Below are 15,538 nucleotides of genomic sequence, written 5' to 3' on the forward strand. Positions count from 1 at the left end.
TAAATTACTAATTTTTATACATGAATAATATTTTTAAAAATATTTTTCTCAAGGTTAAGAACATATTTAATATACTACCTTTTATGTAAGAGTGGAAAATAATTATGAAAATAAACTTGAAAACTTAACAAAATCTATATATATTAATATTACACTTGCTATAAAACTGGAAAGCAAATTATATTTGTAATGGTAATTACATACCATTTTAGTTGCTGCTTTTTTGTTTGTTTGTTTTTTACCTACCTCTTCCAGGCTAAAAAGAACTCCTCCGATGGGTGCACCAAAAGCTACGGAAACACCTGCAGCAGAGGCAGCTGACAGCACCTAAAAAGAGGGTGTTGCTTATTTCATATGTTCTTATAATTCAAAAATATAGCAAATAAAAATTCTTCATGGCATGCTAATTTTCAAAATGCCTCTTCTGAATTTAACTCACGTCTTTCTCCTCCCCAAAGGTAAATATTTATTTATCCTAAAATTTTTTTTTTCTCTTCTGCTTTAATTGAAAGGTCAGTCATATATTCAATATTCAGTCAAAAACATCTGTGCGAGATATACTGATGTCAGTGGGATGTAAAAAAGGAGAGGCAATGAATACAACCAATTTTCAAGATGTTTGTTTGTGAAGACCAGTGGAGAGAGCAGTAACTGGAGTGTGAGGGGAGAGTTTATTTTTAAATTGGATATTATTTCTTCAGAGTTTAGAGCTAATTGCCCATCATTAATCATTACTCTATTCCAAATCTTAGTAAAATATCCAGGGAACTTAAAACCTATTGAGTTTCCCTGTATTTTCACTTCCCTGAGTCCTCCGAAAATACTGGCACTGTCAACATGGTGAGCCCCATTCTGAACTGCCCCTTATGATGCAGTGTCACCAACCAGAACCCCTAACAATAAAGTTTAAGGAAGAGAAAAATCCACAAACACACATAATGGATGCTCTTTCCAGCTCCCTTGTCTGTGACTTGGGTATTGCCCACTTCCCACCAGTTTGAAGCCAACTACACCTATAAATTTATTTGTACTTTTATTTGCACTTTTCTAAGAGTCTTTATTCCTTTCACTATTTTAGTCCAGTAAATATTTGAGGCTACCAAAGCATTTCCTCAGATGTTCAATTTTTACATTTCTGAAAGAGAAATTAGAAATTATCAAAATTAAATTATAAATGGTTAAGAGCACAAACTACAGAGTAAGGCTGCTGTTTGGTAAATTAAAAAATAAACAAATATTTGCTTTAATTAAGTAGTATCTGGATTTGAGAATGCAGACTGCCTACTTGGGGCAGTCTAACTTACTATTTTGATTTTTATTTTCCATTTAATAGGATTGTAGACAACACATTAAACTGAATTCTCTGATTCTCCATTTAATAAAACAGTATTTTACAATCGAGCTAACACCCATGTACTTGTAACTCACACACGTTTTAATCTGTTTTCTAAGTATCTAAGAATCATTTAATTAAAAAATGTCAAGGAAATGGGCATAGGAAGAAAGCCAAACTATGAGGCCTCAATGATTTCAACTCAAAAGCAAACTCTCGACATTTATATACTAAGGTGACAGAATAAAATTAATGTCATAAACCTTACATCATAGTGTGGACATTAAAATTTAGGTAAATTTAATTTGGATAACATATTCTAATAATTTATACTTTTTTCACTTACAATCAATAAATAAAAATAAAAATCTTATCCCAAAAATGTCAAGGTACAATAGCAAGTAAAGAAATTGAACTAAGGAGACAAATGCTGTATTTCCATCTTAGCCACTAACTTGCCATTTCAGTACAGTTTTAGGTTTTGTTTTAACATTTGAATACACACAAAGACATATCCACACAATCATAGTCGTAGTAGTACAGTAGTTAAAAGTATAGACTTTTGGGTCAGAGAAAAATAAATTTTAATCCACACTCTGACACTATGTCATCTTAGGCAAGTCAGGCACTTTAAGCTCTAATTTCCTCTTTAAATGAGGACTATAGTACTAACTTAAAATAAGATTTTTGTGGAATTAAATTTATAAATGCAAGTAAAGTACTTGCCACAGAACCAGGTACATATTAAGTTATTGATAATGTTATTTTGTTTTATAGGATAGTAGTGGAATCACAATTATCATTCAGGGATGAAACAATGATGCTCTGAAGTGTTCCACTTTTAGACTGACAATGCAAGGACAATGTTTTAGTGCTAACATTAAAATAAACTATAATTATTTTAATTGAGGAATTAAATAGTTTGATAGAAAAAAATATTATACTTTTTCACTACATTGTAAAAAAAACAACAGGATGAAATGCCCTGTCTTAGGACCAGAGACCCCTGAATTCTCAATATTTAATGAAATAGAAACATATCAGACCTCAAAAACTCAAAGAGCTGTGTACCATCTAGGGCAGAAAATTAGATTGGGAAAATAGGAAGGGACTGGGCCTCCCAAGTCTAGAGCTAACACAGAAGATCTCAGGAGCTCACTTTCCTTCTAAAAACTATCCAAAGCAATCTAGAAACATCAGAGAAACCATAATATGTATAGTTTAAAGATTTCCTAGATGATCTCAGGCTGGACTAAAAAGAATGGTAAAAGAAACTGCCCTAAACAGCTGAATAAAGAGGAATTCCAAGATCCCCTTTAATGTGAATCTTTGATTTAAACCTCAGGCGGTCCTGGAGGCCCTCAGAATTTCCCGGGGTGCCTGACCGCTCTCTGCAGATGACACGCCCCACTCCCACTGGCATTAGACACTTCCTCCAGAGGGAAACACAGTTGTTCAGATTTCCCAGCCCTGGCGAAATACTGATGGTGAGAATAAGAGTAAAATTAATGTTGCATTTGGGAAACACTTTAGAGGAGGGGAGTTGTAAGGCAAAAACAAATGAAAGACCTCTGTGAGATTCTACTGAAACCAATAATCACCAGGTAGTCTACCTATATCTACGTCTCTGAAATATACAAGTAACTAAGCAGCACTGAGGATGGATTCTACAAAGACATTAGCAATTATTCAGAAAAAAGAAAAGAAGCACAATGTCCATATTCAATTTTTCATCTGAAGACAGACTTTCTCCAAAAAGCAGAGTAAAATGTTATCTTTAGACTAGGAAAGTCTTCACTGATAATATCTATGTAACAGGTGTATATATGTAAAAATTACAAAAGACACTTACCTCCCTTTTTTTTGCTTCATTTGTGCTATACTTTGGAAAGAGGTAGGAAAAGATATTTCCACAGCAACAGGCAACATGTACCAGGGGACCTTCTTTTCCTAAACTCAAACCTGATGCCACAGCCAGTACTAACGTGATGGTTTTAATCATTAAAGTCCATTTCCCCAAGTAACCTCTGATGATGAATCCACTCAAAATGGTTTTAATCTACAAAGGAAAGATGAAGGCAGTTTAATTTCCTTTAACAAACATGAGAACTTAACTAACTTAAATTACTCTCCTGTTTTACTCAACAAAACTTGTAAATTTAGGTGGACTATGGAACAATTCACAGTTAATTTTTCAAAAGCTTCAACTATTATGCTACATATAATAAACCTATTATCACATTCTAATTCTTGTCTCAAGCAAGATAGAAAGCAACCCTATCTCATAAACAAAACTAAAATATCTGGCCATGTTAAAAGGAATACAACCCTTAATACAAGGGTTATAGTTGTATAACCAGAAAAGGCAAATTTAAATATTTCTGTTGTAGAAATATAGCTAGATACATTTCACACATGCTGTATCAGAAATAGAGATATGCCTTCTCAGAGTACTGCAATTATGTGTAATATTTTCCTATGTTTCAAGAAGGATGAATGGCAACTGCTAAATACTGCATGATGTTAATCCTCATTAAAGTATTCTTAATATGGCTTTAAAAATCACTACAATTTAGATTTTAAAAGAAATGCACTAGGAAACGCCGGAACTTATTTAAAACAAAATAAAAAGGGTAAAGCAATGAGTTAACATCATGTTCAATCCTAAGTATATTCTCCTTTATTGTTTGTAAATAATAAAATCCAAAAGTTTGTGCTGTTGACCCACTATAATCAAATGTTTATTTTAAAGTATTAAATAGTTATATATATTATCTTCCAAGTTCAAGATTTATTAACATCTAATTAAAAAATAGTTATAGAAAGAGAGTGAATGTATTCAAATCAGGTTCATAACTGTAAAACATCAACTAAGCCATCAAAGAACTTTAGGCCTCAAGATATTTTTCCAGATTCCTGAGGTTTCAGTAAGTCTTCTGATATTTGTTTAGTCATGTGCTAAATTAGTGGTAAGGAAAAAAAAAAAAATCAACCTCCACAGTAAATGACGAAATGACTCCAGGGAAGAATTTCTTTCAAGGATATTTACAATAAGCTTACATATTTTAACTTTTCTTTTTCATATTACAAACAAACCATTTCCCCAGAAAAACAACCACTTTTTTCCCCCAAGGCAAAAAGATAAGCATCATAACAATTACTGAATGTTTAATGACACTAAATATTGCAAGGCTTACCTCTGGAATTCCAGAGCCACAGGCATATGGAGCAAACACCTTTACCAGGGAAACGGCAAGAAAGGCAAAGCTCAACGCCCAGAAGATGTACAATATATAGTTCATGATGTAAGAACCAGGACCCTGAAAGGCAAATAGTTCAATAGCATGAATTTAATTTTCCTCCAATGCAAGTGCTTGCCTCATAAGAAACTTTGGTAAAACTTGTAAAAACTCCTGGTTTACTTCAATAAAAAAAGCTTTACATGAACAAAATATCTAAGTAGAATCCAAAGATACATCTGTATACATACCAAGGAGCCTTAATCTATTTAATGGTTTTTTTTTCTAGCTTTTTCCTGATCCCTAAAGTCTTTTGTCCAGAATCTCAGTTATACTTTAATCTCTAAAATTCAGCTATAACAAAATTTTGAAAACATATCCATAAATAATAAGGTAATTTATATAATATTCTAAAATTATATTATACATATTATATATATAATATTCTATAAATTATATAATATTCTAATTTCTAAAATGTTCATTATAGACCCAGAATAGTAAAATAATCATTTCAACACTGTAATTCCATGAAGAAAAAAAAAAATCTATGGATAGCTCCAGTAAGAAGGCTTATTTTCTAAATTTTTTTTATTAATTCATATTTCCCAATTAATCGTGATGTAATACATTAAGCAATTTTAATAACGTGACTTCATAATAAACTTCTGTGGTTTCACAGAACCTGCTGCAGTTCTTTTCTACAATATGAAATACATTTTAGGGCCGGCCGAGTGGCGCAAGAGTGTGAACTCTGAGCAACAGCGTTGCCGGTTCAATTCCCGGCCCGAGCTGAGCTGCCACTGAGCTGCCAACAGGTAGCAGGATGACGAAATACATTTTACGTCATAAGCCGTGAGACTTGGACATGACCAGCTAATTAATACAAGAACTTCTTGAAACAATACTTATGTTTTACATCCTGCGATGTAGTCTCATATTATCCATTCTATCCTATTACATTTCTTTTTCCCTTTAATTAAGGTTGCAATTATCTGATATCATTAATTCTGTAATTAAATGATTTGGAGACTCACTTCACTATATCAATTATTCATTCCTCTTGAGACAAAGCAAGACTTACCTCTGCTTGACCTATGATTAATTCTGCCCATGTCTTCCACTGTGGACATTTATCCCTCTCCTCAAATGTCGTTTCATCAGACCTCCAACAGCACTGTTCATGGTTGTACCACAAAGCACTAAGGCAAATGCCTTCCTTTAGGTCAGTCATCCAATCTGCAGCAATGTCTATCAATCCAGCTAAGGCCCCTGTAAAAACACATTGGGGGTGGTAAAAAATTAAATCCATTTCGTGGGGGTTAGGAATTATCAAGGTTAAAGAGCCAAGGAAAGTAGGGAACTCCCTAGCACAAAGAGTCACAAAAGGAATACACAAGAATTTAAGATTTTTCAAATCTTAGTTATCAATGAGTTTATATTACTTTTTAAAAACTGTAAATAGCTATTTTTTAAAACAAAACTGTCATTCTTTGTTTGAAATCAAAACTAATTACATCATTCAAATTAATTGTGAGTTTAAAAAAAAGGTGTTTATAAAGATACTAAAACATCTTCAATAGACAGGTACCTAACAGGAGGTTCACAAACCTGGTTATTGAAGTCCAAGTTTTTACTAGTATGCTTCAATCCAAAACTTAATTAATAAATTTACAAATGATCTCAATCCCATTAAAATTTAATGTCTATTAGAAATAATTAGTAAAACTCATAGCATTAATTACTGTGATAAATTTTCATTTTTTTCTTAAATAACAAAAAAATCAAATATATCAAGATAATTTTACAGACAGAACACAAAAAATACAGAACTTTATAGTCAAACCCAAGGTCCTTCTCATCATGTAAAAAGATCAATGAGTCACAAACACAAAATTCTTGTGCTTGTCAATTAGAGTATTTCCCTCTATTATTCTCCACACAAATATTAGTTTTCCTCATGTTCTTCGGGACATAATCTTCCATGGTGGAAGCTGAAAGTCATTAAAATAGTCCTTAACATTTGTTTTCAGAGCTTCAACGTTATATCTTAAAATTTCACACATAGAGGCTATGTGGGCACTCTCCAGCGTGGTGGTTAAAAGTGCAGGCTCTTGGGCCAGCCAAGTGGCTCAGTTGGTTGAGTTGTCTTAAGAGCATGAGCTCTAAGCAACAGGGCCACCAGTTCGATTCCCACATGAGCCAGTGATGCTGAGCCCGAGCTGAGCTGTCGCTGAGCTGCCAACAGGTGGCAGGATGGCTCAGCTGGTGTAACAAGATTGCCTGCTCAATGGTGGGCTACGCCCACCCGCAGCTAAGACTGAACTCTGGCACCTTGAGCTGAGCTGCTGCCCAGATGGCTCAGTGGATAGAGCCTGAGCTGTCGCTGAGCTGCCAACAGGTGGCAGGATGGCTCAGCTGGTGTAACAAGATTGCCTGCTCAATGGTGGGCTACGCCCACCCGCAACTAAGACTGAACCTGGATGGCTCAGTGGATAGAGCGGCAGTGCCCTCTTAACAACAAGGCTGCTGGTTGGACTCCTGCATCGGATGGTGGCTACGCCCACCCGCAACTAAGATTGAACACTTGAGCTTAGAGGCCATGAGCTGCTGACAGGAAGCCAGATGGCAACAGGCATCCTCCACAGCGAAGACTGAAGAACAACAACTTGGCTGGTCCCCTCCCCCAATTCCCAAATAAAATCTTCAAAAAAAGCTAAACTGCCTGAATTGACATCTTTGCTTGGTCACTTCCTAGCTGCGTGACCTTAGTCAAGTGACTTACCTCTCTGTGCTCCAGTCACCTCATCTGTAAAATGGTGATAATAACAGCACATATACTATAGGATTGCCATGTGGTTTATATACACGTAAAGCTTTTAAAACAGTCCAGGACACAGAGGGAGCGCTCAACAAATATTAGCTATTTATTATGATGTTACCATTAAAAGATACTTATTGATCATCTGGTCCAAACCATGTACTTTACAGATACAGAAACTGAGCCCGGAAAGATTAAAAAAAAAAAAATTAGATAGGCACTTGAAGTGATACAGCAAAGACTAGACTCAGAAGCCTCTGCCTTCTGGTCTTATATTTAAGAAGTTTTTTTGAAGGAAAGAAACAAACAAAAAAATGCTTTAAAAAATCCAACAGTACCTGAAAAGAAAACTGTGGGAAGAAGGGGAGAACTATTTATTGTTCTGTTAACCAGAAAACGATTGCGTGAACATTTTTCCTTACCTGATGCCAATCCTGTTAGTGTTACTACTAGCCATCCTGACCACGCATCATACAAACTTTTGGTCATTTCCCATGCTGATTCTTTCTTTTTGCTGTTGATCTGAAATTAGAATGGATGGAGAACTGACTCTAGGTGATGAACACACAATGTGATTTATAGATGATATATTACAGAATTGTACACCTGATACCTATGTAACTTTACTAACCATTGTCACCCCAATAAACTTTAATTAAAAAGAAAAAGAAATGTTTATGCTTCATTATTCAAACTATAAATGGAAGCCACAATTCTAGAATCTAATAATTTTTCTCAGTTACTATACACAGGACAGCATTTTCTAATCTACATCACGGAAAAGGTGAGTTTGGGGCAAAACCCCTATCAGTTGCTATACCTGCAAACCAGGTGACAAACATTTACCCAAAGATCTGTATAAAAAACCTCAGAATTTGAGAGCAAGGGGTCCACAAACTACATAAAGTCTGACCTACACTGGCTTAAATTATACCAAATTTAGCTGGTATACATCTTTTATATTAACAGAAATAAGACATTATAGCTTGAAACGTCTATCATTCCCCAGTCATTCTCTGGTCCTAGCAATTAAATGGGTTATATTATTCTTTAAAAGGTAAGATCAGGGCCTGCCAAGTGGCTCAGCTGGTCAAGAGCTTGCTTGGGAGCACCAGCTCTGAGCAGCAGGGCTGCGGTTTGGATCCCACATTGAGGGCCAGTGACGCTGGGCCCTCTACAGCTAAGATGATGAACAACAGCTCGACCTGAGCTGGGCTGCTGTGAGTCGCCAGCAATGGCGTAGGCTGCAGTGGGCTGCTGTGAGCTATGTGAGTGGCTGGCAGCCAGCGTGAGCGGCTCGTAGCCCGTGTGAACTACCGGGAGCCACTGTGAGCGGCCGACCAATGACCGGCAAGCGACTGCCTCACCCAGGAGGAGTGCAATGATAATACCAACATGGGCCAGTGAAGCGACGTCCTCCACAACTAGACTGAAGAACAAAACAGCAATCTGTCTACCTGTCTATTCCCCTTTCCCGATTCTCCAACACTGTTCCCCTCCCCCAATTCCCCAATAAAATCTTAAAAAAAAAAAAAGGTAAGGTCAGTGAATAACAGCACTATGCCCATAAATGTAGTATGGAATAGTCATGTGAATAAAGGGGCTATAAAATAAATTTACAAATAAATTTGTGGGCCTGTAAATATGCAGGTATGGAGAAGTCCAATCCCACTGTTAGGGTCCAGAGGCTCTTTTCCAAACACTGTGTAAGTCAGAAGTGCCCTCTATTGAGCATAGTGAGGAGGTGTGACTAGAGGAAACTTAACAGTTGAAATGTTTTCCAGGTCTCACTCAACTAAGACAAAAGAAGACACGTCTTGCCTCTCTTACTAAGAATGCACTTGTAAACCTAAAACCGTAACCTTTTGTTTTACTAGGGTTGCTGATTTTTTTTTTAAGCTGAGCAATCCTGCCACCTGTTGGTAGCTGTTGGCAGCTCAGCTCAGGCCGCGAGTCGAACCAGGAGACCCTGTTGCTCAGAGCTCACACTCTTGAGTGAGCTCTTAACCAACTGAGCCACTTGGCCAGCCCTTGGGGTTGCTGATTTTAAAAAGCCTATATTTAGGAACTAAATTACTACCAGCACATAGATAAAAGTTGAGGAAGAAGAAGAAGAAAAAAAGCAATACTCTCAGCTTAGAACTTCAGCTGTTCATTGGAGGCCTACAGCTAGAAGTCAATGATCTGGTCTATTTCAAACATCTGGTCTATTTTAGGCCACAGGGTCCCATTAAAAAGACTCAGTAAGTTCTAAGTTGAATGAGGTAATTTTACTCTTTCCATATTACAAGCAACCAATCACAGATATTAACCATTCTTTAGGATTGAAGCTAGGTCATTTCTTTCAAAAACAATTATTAAACCTCACATTGCCTTTTCTCAATAAAAATAACTGTAATGTTTAATAAAATATAATATTAATTAAAAACTAGAAATCATCTATATGTTCATCAATGTGGCACTGGTTAAGTAAATTGCAGTACATCTATGTAATAAAAAAATTCTGCAGTCATTAAAAAGAATAAGATAGATACGATGTGATGCAGAGGGAAAAAAGTAAAGTGGATAAAAGTGTGCATAGTGTGCTACTGTTTATACAAAAAATATAAGTATATAAATATATATGCTTATATTCTTAGAAATAAAGTGATAAACCATAAAATTTTAAATGTAAATCATTACTTAGAAGACGAAGAAGGCAACAGGTTGGAAGGGACAGGGACTTTAAAACACATTAGTATATATAATCCTCGTGAGGTAAAAACTAAGGACAAAAAGCATTAGAAAAAAAGAAAACACTAAAACTTTTCAGTAAGCATATTTGGCGACAGTGTTGATAATATTCTGAAATTGTTATTTGTGCATTATGTCATAAATCAAATGATTATATAAGTGACATTGAGATTTGGGGCATGGTTGGAAGGAGATACAGATTTAAGAACTAGTGGTTAAATAAAAGCCTTGTAGTGTTGAATTTAAACTGGAAGATTGCTATAAACTTAAGAGGCTAGCAATAGCCAACCCAGAAGCAACTGGTATCTCTAGTGCCCAGGCTACCTAGACACCATTTTTCTCCAAAGGAACCAGAGCTCCTCAGAGGAATAGCCGACACAGGTTTGGTCCAGGAAACGCATAACACAAGCTAAAGATCATCTTGGTTTTCCAGAATAAATCGAAGTCTACTAAGGATGTGTCCAAGGACACACACACCAACCAAACTAAACTGCCACTAGTCAAAATGGAATAACATGGACATCAGTTAGTATAACAATTGTGATGATTAAAACACACCGAATAAGTTTAAATCCATGAGTGCATGAACATACAGAAACAAAAACCAAATAAGCAAACCAAAACCTCATCAGTCAACTTTGGGGATGTGAGGGAACCATATGATTTTAAATTTTCTCCCTTTTCTCTACAATCTGAACTTAAGGAAATCCATATAATTAACATGGGGTTCTCTTTATAAAAAATATTCAAGATATTAAGTAAAAGAGGGCTGACAATTAGAAACAACCATTCTGTAAAATACTGAAATAGTAATATCTAAAATGATATAATAATGTTGACTTGCTTCAAAATAATCTGGGGTAGGAGAGCTACAAGTATAATAAAAAGCTTAGGGGAAAAAGCATTAGGTAGGTATATATACTGACAAGCTTTTTTTTTTAATTGAATATTTTAAGAACATCTATGTATAGAAAATTTTTAAAAATTTTGTTATTATATAGGAGCATAGATGAAAGTATTGAAAATATTTGCCTTATCCAGAAAAAGATGATTGATACAATCAGCTAGGACACTTACTGACTACTTGATATATTGCTTCATTGTTTGAAATGTTTTCAAGGACTGTGGACTACTTTTATTTATAATCAGAGAAAAAAGGAGTGTGCTATGGTTTCTTTTAGTTTCAATTTTCTCTAAAATTTTATTAACATGATATCTTATGGATACTTTCACAGTGCATCACTTTAAAACACATTTAAACCCCAACCTGAATATATTAATGACTCCATAAATGAATACAATTCCAAGTACAATTGTACTTACCTAACAATCAAAACAAGACACAAGATTACAATGTGTCCGATGCAGGTACACTGGATTAAAATAGTGGTTATCATAGTGCGGACCCCAGACACGCTGAGGGTCCCTGAGACCTTCTCAAGGGGTCTTCAAAGTCAAGACTATTTTCCTAATAATACTAAACCATGATGTGCCTTTTTCACGGTGTTGACATTTTCACAGATAAGACAAAAACACCACCAAGGCTGCTGGCTCTTCAGCACAAATCGAGGCAGTAGCATTTAAATGCACTGGCAGTCATCACATTCTTCACAGCCACACAGCCCAGTGAAAAATAAGTGCCAGTTTCACTTAAGAATGTCTTTGATGAAGCAGTAAAATTATTATGCCTCAATCATTGAGTCTTTTTAACATTATGTGTGATGGCGTAAGTGTATACAAAGCATTTATGATGCATAGTGAAGTATGAGGTTATGTATCAAGACAAAGCATTTATGGGATTTATTTGAGTTGCAAATAAACTAGACATTTACATGGAACACCATTTTTATTTGAAAGAAAGACACCAAACTATGGGTTTTCAGACTTGAGAATCTGACAGGTATTTTCTCAAGAACAAACCAAGTAAGCCTGTTGTTTCAAGTAAAATAAATGTTTGTTTCCAAGGATAGAATTTGAGCTTTCAACTAAAATTAGAATTTTGGAAAACTTGTATCTATTACTTTAATGATGACCGATTCCCAATACTTAAAGACTTTTCTGAAAAGATGAATATTGAAATTAACAAGTGTGATTTTTAAAAAATATTATATAATGAAAAGTGTCAAAACTTAGAGCTGCATAAATCAGTGAATCACAATTTCCCAAATGGTCAATCGTTGCATGATGTTAAAAATCATCCATTCAAAGTTCAAGGTGAACCAATGGATTTTAATGTAACAGAACACAAAGTTCATTGATACGGTTTCAGATTACACATTGCAACTAACCTTTAAGAAACTACCACTTGTCACTTTGGTGCAGTATCAAAGGAGAATATCCGCAATGATTATTAAAATACGCCTAGCTTTTCCAACTGTGAGGCTGGATTTTCTTCATCTACTTCAATTAAACAACATATCATAACAGACTGAACACAGAAGATATTAGAAAACAGCAGTCTTTTATTAAACCAGACAATAATGAGATTTATAAAACACAATGTCACTCCCTCAACCAAATATTTTTTACTTTGGAAAATATAGCTATTTTTCATATAAATATGTTTTTATGTTAACATGAAATGGGTTTGTTGTTACTTTTAAATGAATTAATTTTTTTTAAATTTCTCAGTTTTTATATCTAATATGGTAAGCATCGAATAATGTAACCACATAAACTACAGCTTCATAGGCATCCTCAATAATTGTTTACAGTTTAAAAGGAATCAGAGACCAAAAAGTTAGCACACTGATTTCATGAACTGTGCCTGATTTTCAGTTAAACCCTACTTATAAAGTATTGACTAATGAATCTCAGAAGCTGTACTTTTCATAAACAATATAATCTAATTCCAATTTCAGGTTTCAAATCCATGTATACATTCATATGAAAGATAATAACTAATTTGTAAAAGCAGTCGTTTTCATTTACAAGTAAATTTTAGACCTCAAAGTTATACAGGGCCTTTGGAATTTGGAATTTTATTGTCAAAAAAATATTTTTTTCTCTTTGTAAAATTTATTTTCAGATTACATTATACCAGTAAGCCACAATCAACAACAAAAAAGATACATAAGTTGTGCTTTTTAGTAAAAGTCACGATTTTTTTATTAGGGATTCATTAAAACACTCAATATATCCTATACAGAACTTAATTTGAGAAATATCTCAGAATTTAAAACCAAGATAAAACAAACAGCAAAACCCCATAAAACAATCTCCCAAGTAAGTTTCTTCTTTTTGAATAAGAATTATGTAACAAGGTTCCTCTTTGCTGCAGCCACTGAGACAATCAAGGACCAATATCATGTTGACTTCCAGATCCTGAACTTGGCTTAATCTTCCCACAAACTCATGTGCTCTGTTTTCCCTTGCCTTCCTATTTTGTCTTACGTTACATTACAAAATTTTTTTTTTAATTTTAAGGTATCTCAAATCCTTTCTGGAAAGATACGGGGTATAAATAAACGTTAAAATGCTTAAATGTACCTTAACATATAACATATATTTTGGTGGCCTGAGATCATTGGCAGAAATATATTATTAAATGATCTAACTATGTACTATAAAAAAAAAATGACTGAAAACACTTACCCGTCTATGCCTTTCTCTGTCTTTACATTTCTCTCGCACCCAGTCGATAGTATGGAAATCATCATATGTACCAACGCCTGGAATTGGTTCATCCAAAAGATCCAGTAAGTGTGTAGAACTATTAATGCTGCCTCCATTTGTCATTGTATAGTGAGTTCCTACAACACAAAAGACGCATGACACATTAGTAATAATATCACTTGAAGTAATTACAATAAAATAGAGGAAGTGAAGAACATTATTCAAATTAAGAAAAATTATCCAAAATTTGGAAATAAGGCAAAATGATTATGGCATGCCCTTTCAAACTCATACTAGAGTATCAAAAATAAGCCTGCTTCATAGTTTCTAGTTCTAGACATCTGAGAAACTTTGGACAAGTAATCTTTAAATATTAAATATCTTTATGACATATCCTATACCTTATAATAAAGACATATAAGTAAAGAAGCATTTGAAATTTTTCTAAAGCCCTTTTAAAAACTTAGAAAAGCTGATACATAATTTCAGACAGGTGATTTTAGCATAAGTGATTACAACTTACATCTTCAAATTATGTTATAGTAATATAGATCTGTATTCCTAAAATAATCCAGAAGTGTGTCATTTTAATGGAACTGTAACTAGAATATAAACAGTGGCGCTATACTAATGTTTATACAAACACTGTAAAAATAATACAAAAGAAGACTCTTGCAGTCTGATGGTTTAAAATGACTCATTCCCTTTTACTTAGATAAAGAAACTATCATAAATGTTAAGTCACTTCACAACACTATCATCTGGCAAAGCTAGAATCTGCACTCTCCCCTATCACTATAAACACTGCCTAGATTACAGCAAGAGGTTATCATAAATCATTTGTGGGGCGAAGGGGAAGGGAGAGTTGCTCAAAGGGCCACCATATTGATACCAAGGATTAATTGTATTACTGTTAATATATAAGTCAAATAAAATATACCGTAGGTTGCAAGCTCTGTTTCTTGATAATTCAAAGAGGCAATAGGAACTAGCATTAATAAGGAAAGGGTTAAAATTTTAAACAATAAATACTGAACATTGTATGAATAAACTTCATGTCTATGAGTATTTACTTCTACCAGATAAAAGGGTCATCTCTTTTCTCCCTATTCAATACATTTGAATGTTTGCCTTGGAAAGGTGTAAAACTTCTAAAAGCAGAGTAGCATATTGATTTCAGTGTTCTGGCAAAAGTACTCCAGGAATAAATAATTTATCATTCTTGGCTGAGGGTTCAAAGGCCCAATCCCTGCAGCCCCATGCTCATTCACATAAAACATACACTCTAAACCTTATGCGTCAAGATGCAAGTACACTAGCTCTTTCTTCCTCCCTCTATCCTGATTTTATTCAGTAATTTCCACTTTGTAAAAGCTAACTGAAAGGCCACAAACTTTCTTAAGAGAAAGCAACTGGAGAATAAATATCTTAAGAGCATTTATAATACCTTGACAAATTTGAGAATCTCTGACTTTGCTTTCCATATAATATTAAAACTGGTCATTTCAAAAATGTTTTTGGAGGGAAGTGCCATAACCTCTATGGCCTTCTGGTATGATGACATCACTTCTCTGGTACTCTGGCCAAAAATGTAAAAACTGAATCTTATAAGGAAAAACAAGATAAACCCAAACTGAACGAAATTCTATAAAATAAATGGCTTGCATTCTTCAAAAGTGCCAAAATCATGAAAGACGAAGACTGACTGAGGAACTGTTCTAGATTAAAGGAGATGAAAGAGACATCACAACTAAATGTAAAGTGTTCCTGAATTATTAGATCCTGGACCAGGAAAAA

At 34.5% G+C, this 15,538-nt stretch overlaps 1 protein-coding gene across 4 annotated transcripts in view; it reads right to left on the minus strand.

Annotated features, from left to right (window-relative positions):
• CLCN3 (Cl-/H+ antiporter 3) overlaps positions 1–15,538 on the minus strand; it is a 77,732-nt gene that overhangs the window by 18,693 nt on the left and 43,501 nt on the right. For all 4 annotated transcript variants that reach the window (XM_019665508.1, XM_019665507.1, XM_019665505.1 and 1 more), the window contains 6 exons: positions 13,721–13,878; positions 7,816–7,915; positions 5,657–5,844; positions 4,531–4,653; positions 3,186–3,392; positions 247–327 (listed from right to left, as the gene is read on the minus strand). In XM_019665508.1, the coding sequence (XP_019521053.1) occupies positions 247–327; positions 3,186–3,392; positions 4,531–4,653; positions 5,657–5,844; positions 7,816–7,915; positions 13,721–13,878 (857 nt within the window). The remainder of the gene's footprint in view (positions 1–246; positions 328–3,185; positions 3,393–4,530; positions 4,654–5,656; positions 5,845–7,815; positions 7,916–13,720; positions 13,879–15,538) is intronic.

The sequence above is a fragment of the Hipposideros armiger genome, unplaced genomic scaffold, assembly GCF_001890085.2.
Source record: "Hipposideros armiger isolate ML-2016 unplaced genomic scaffold, ASM189008v1 scaffold_444, whole genome shotgun sequence".
Taxonomy (NCBI): domain Eukaryota; kingdom Metazoa; phylum Chordata; class Mammalia; order Chiroptera; family Hipposideridae; genus Hipposideros; species Hipposideros armiger.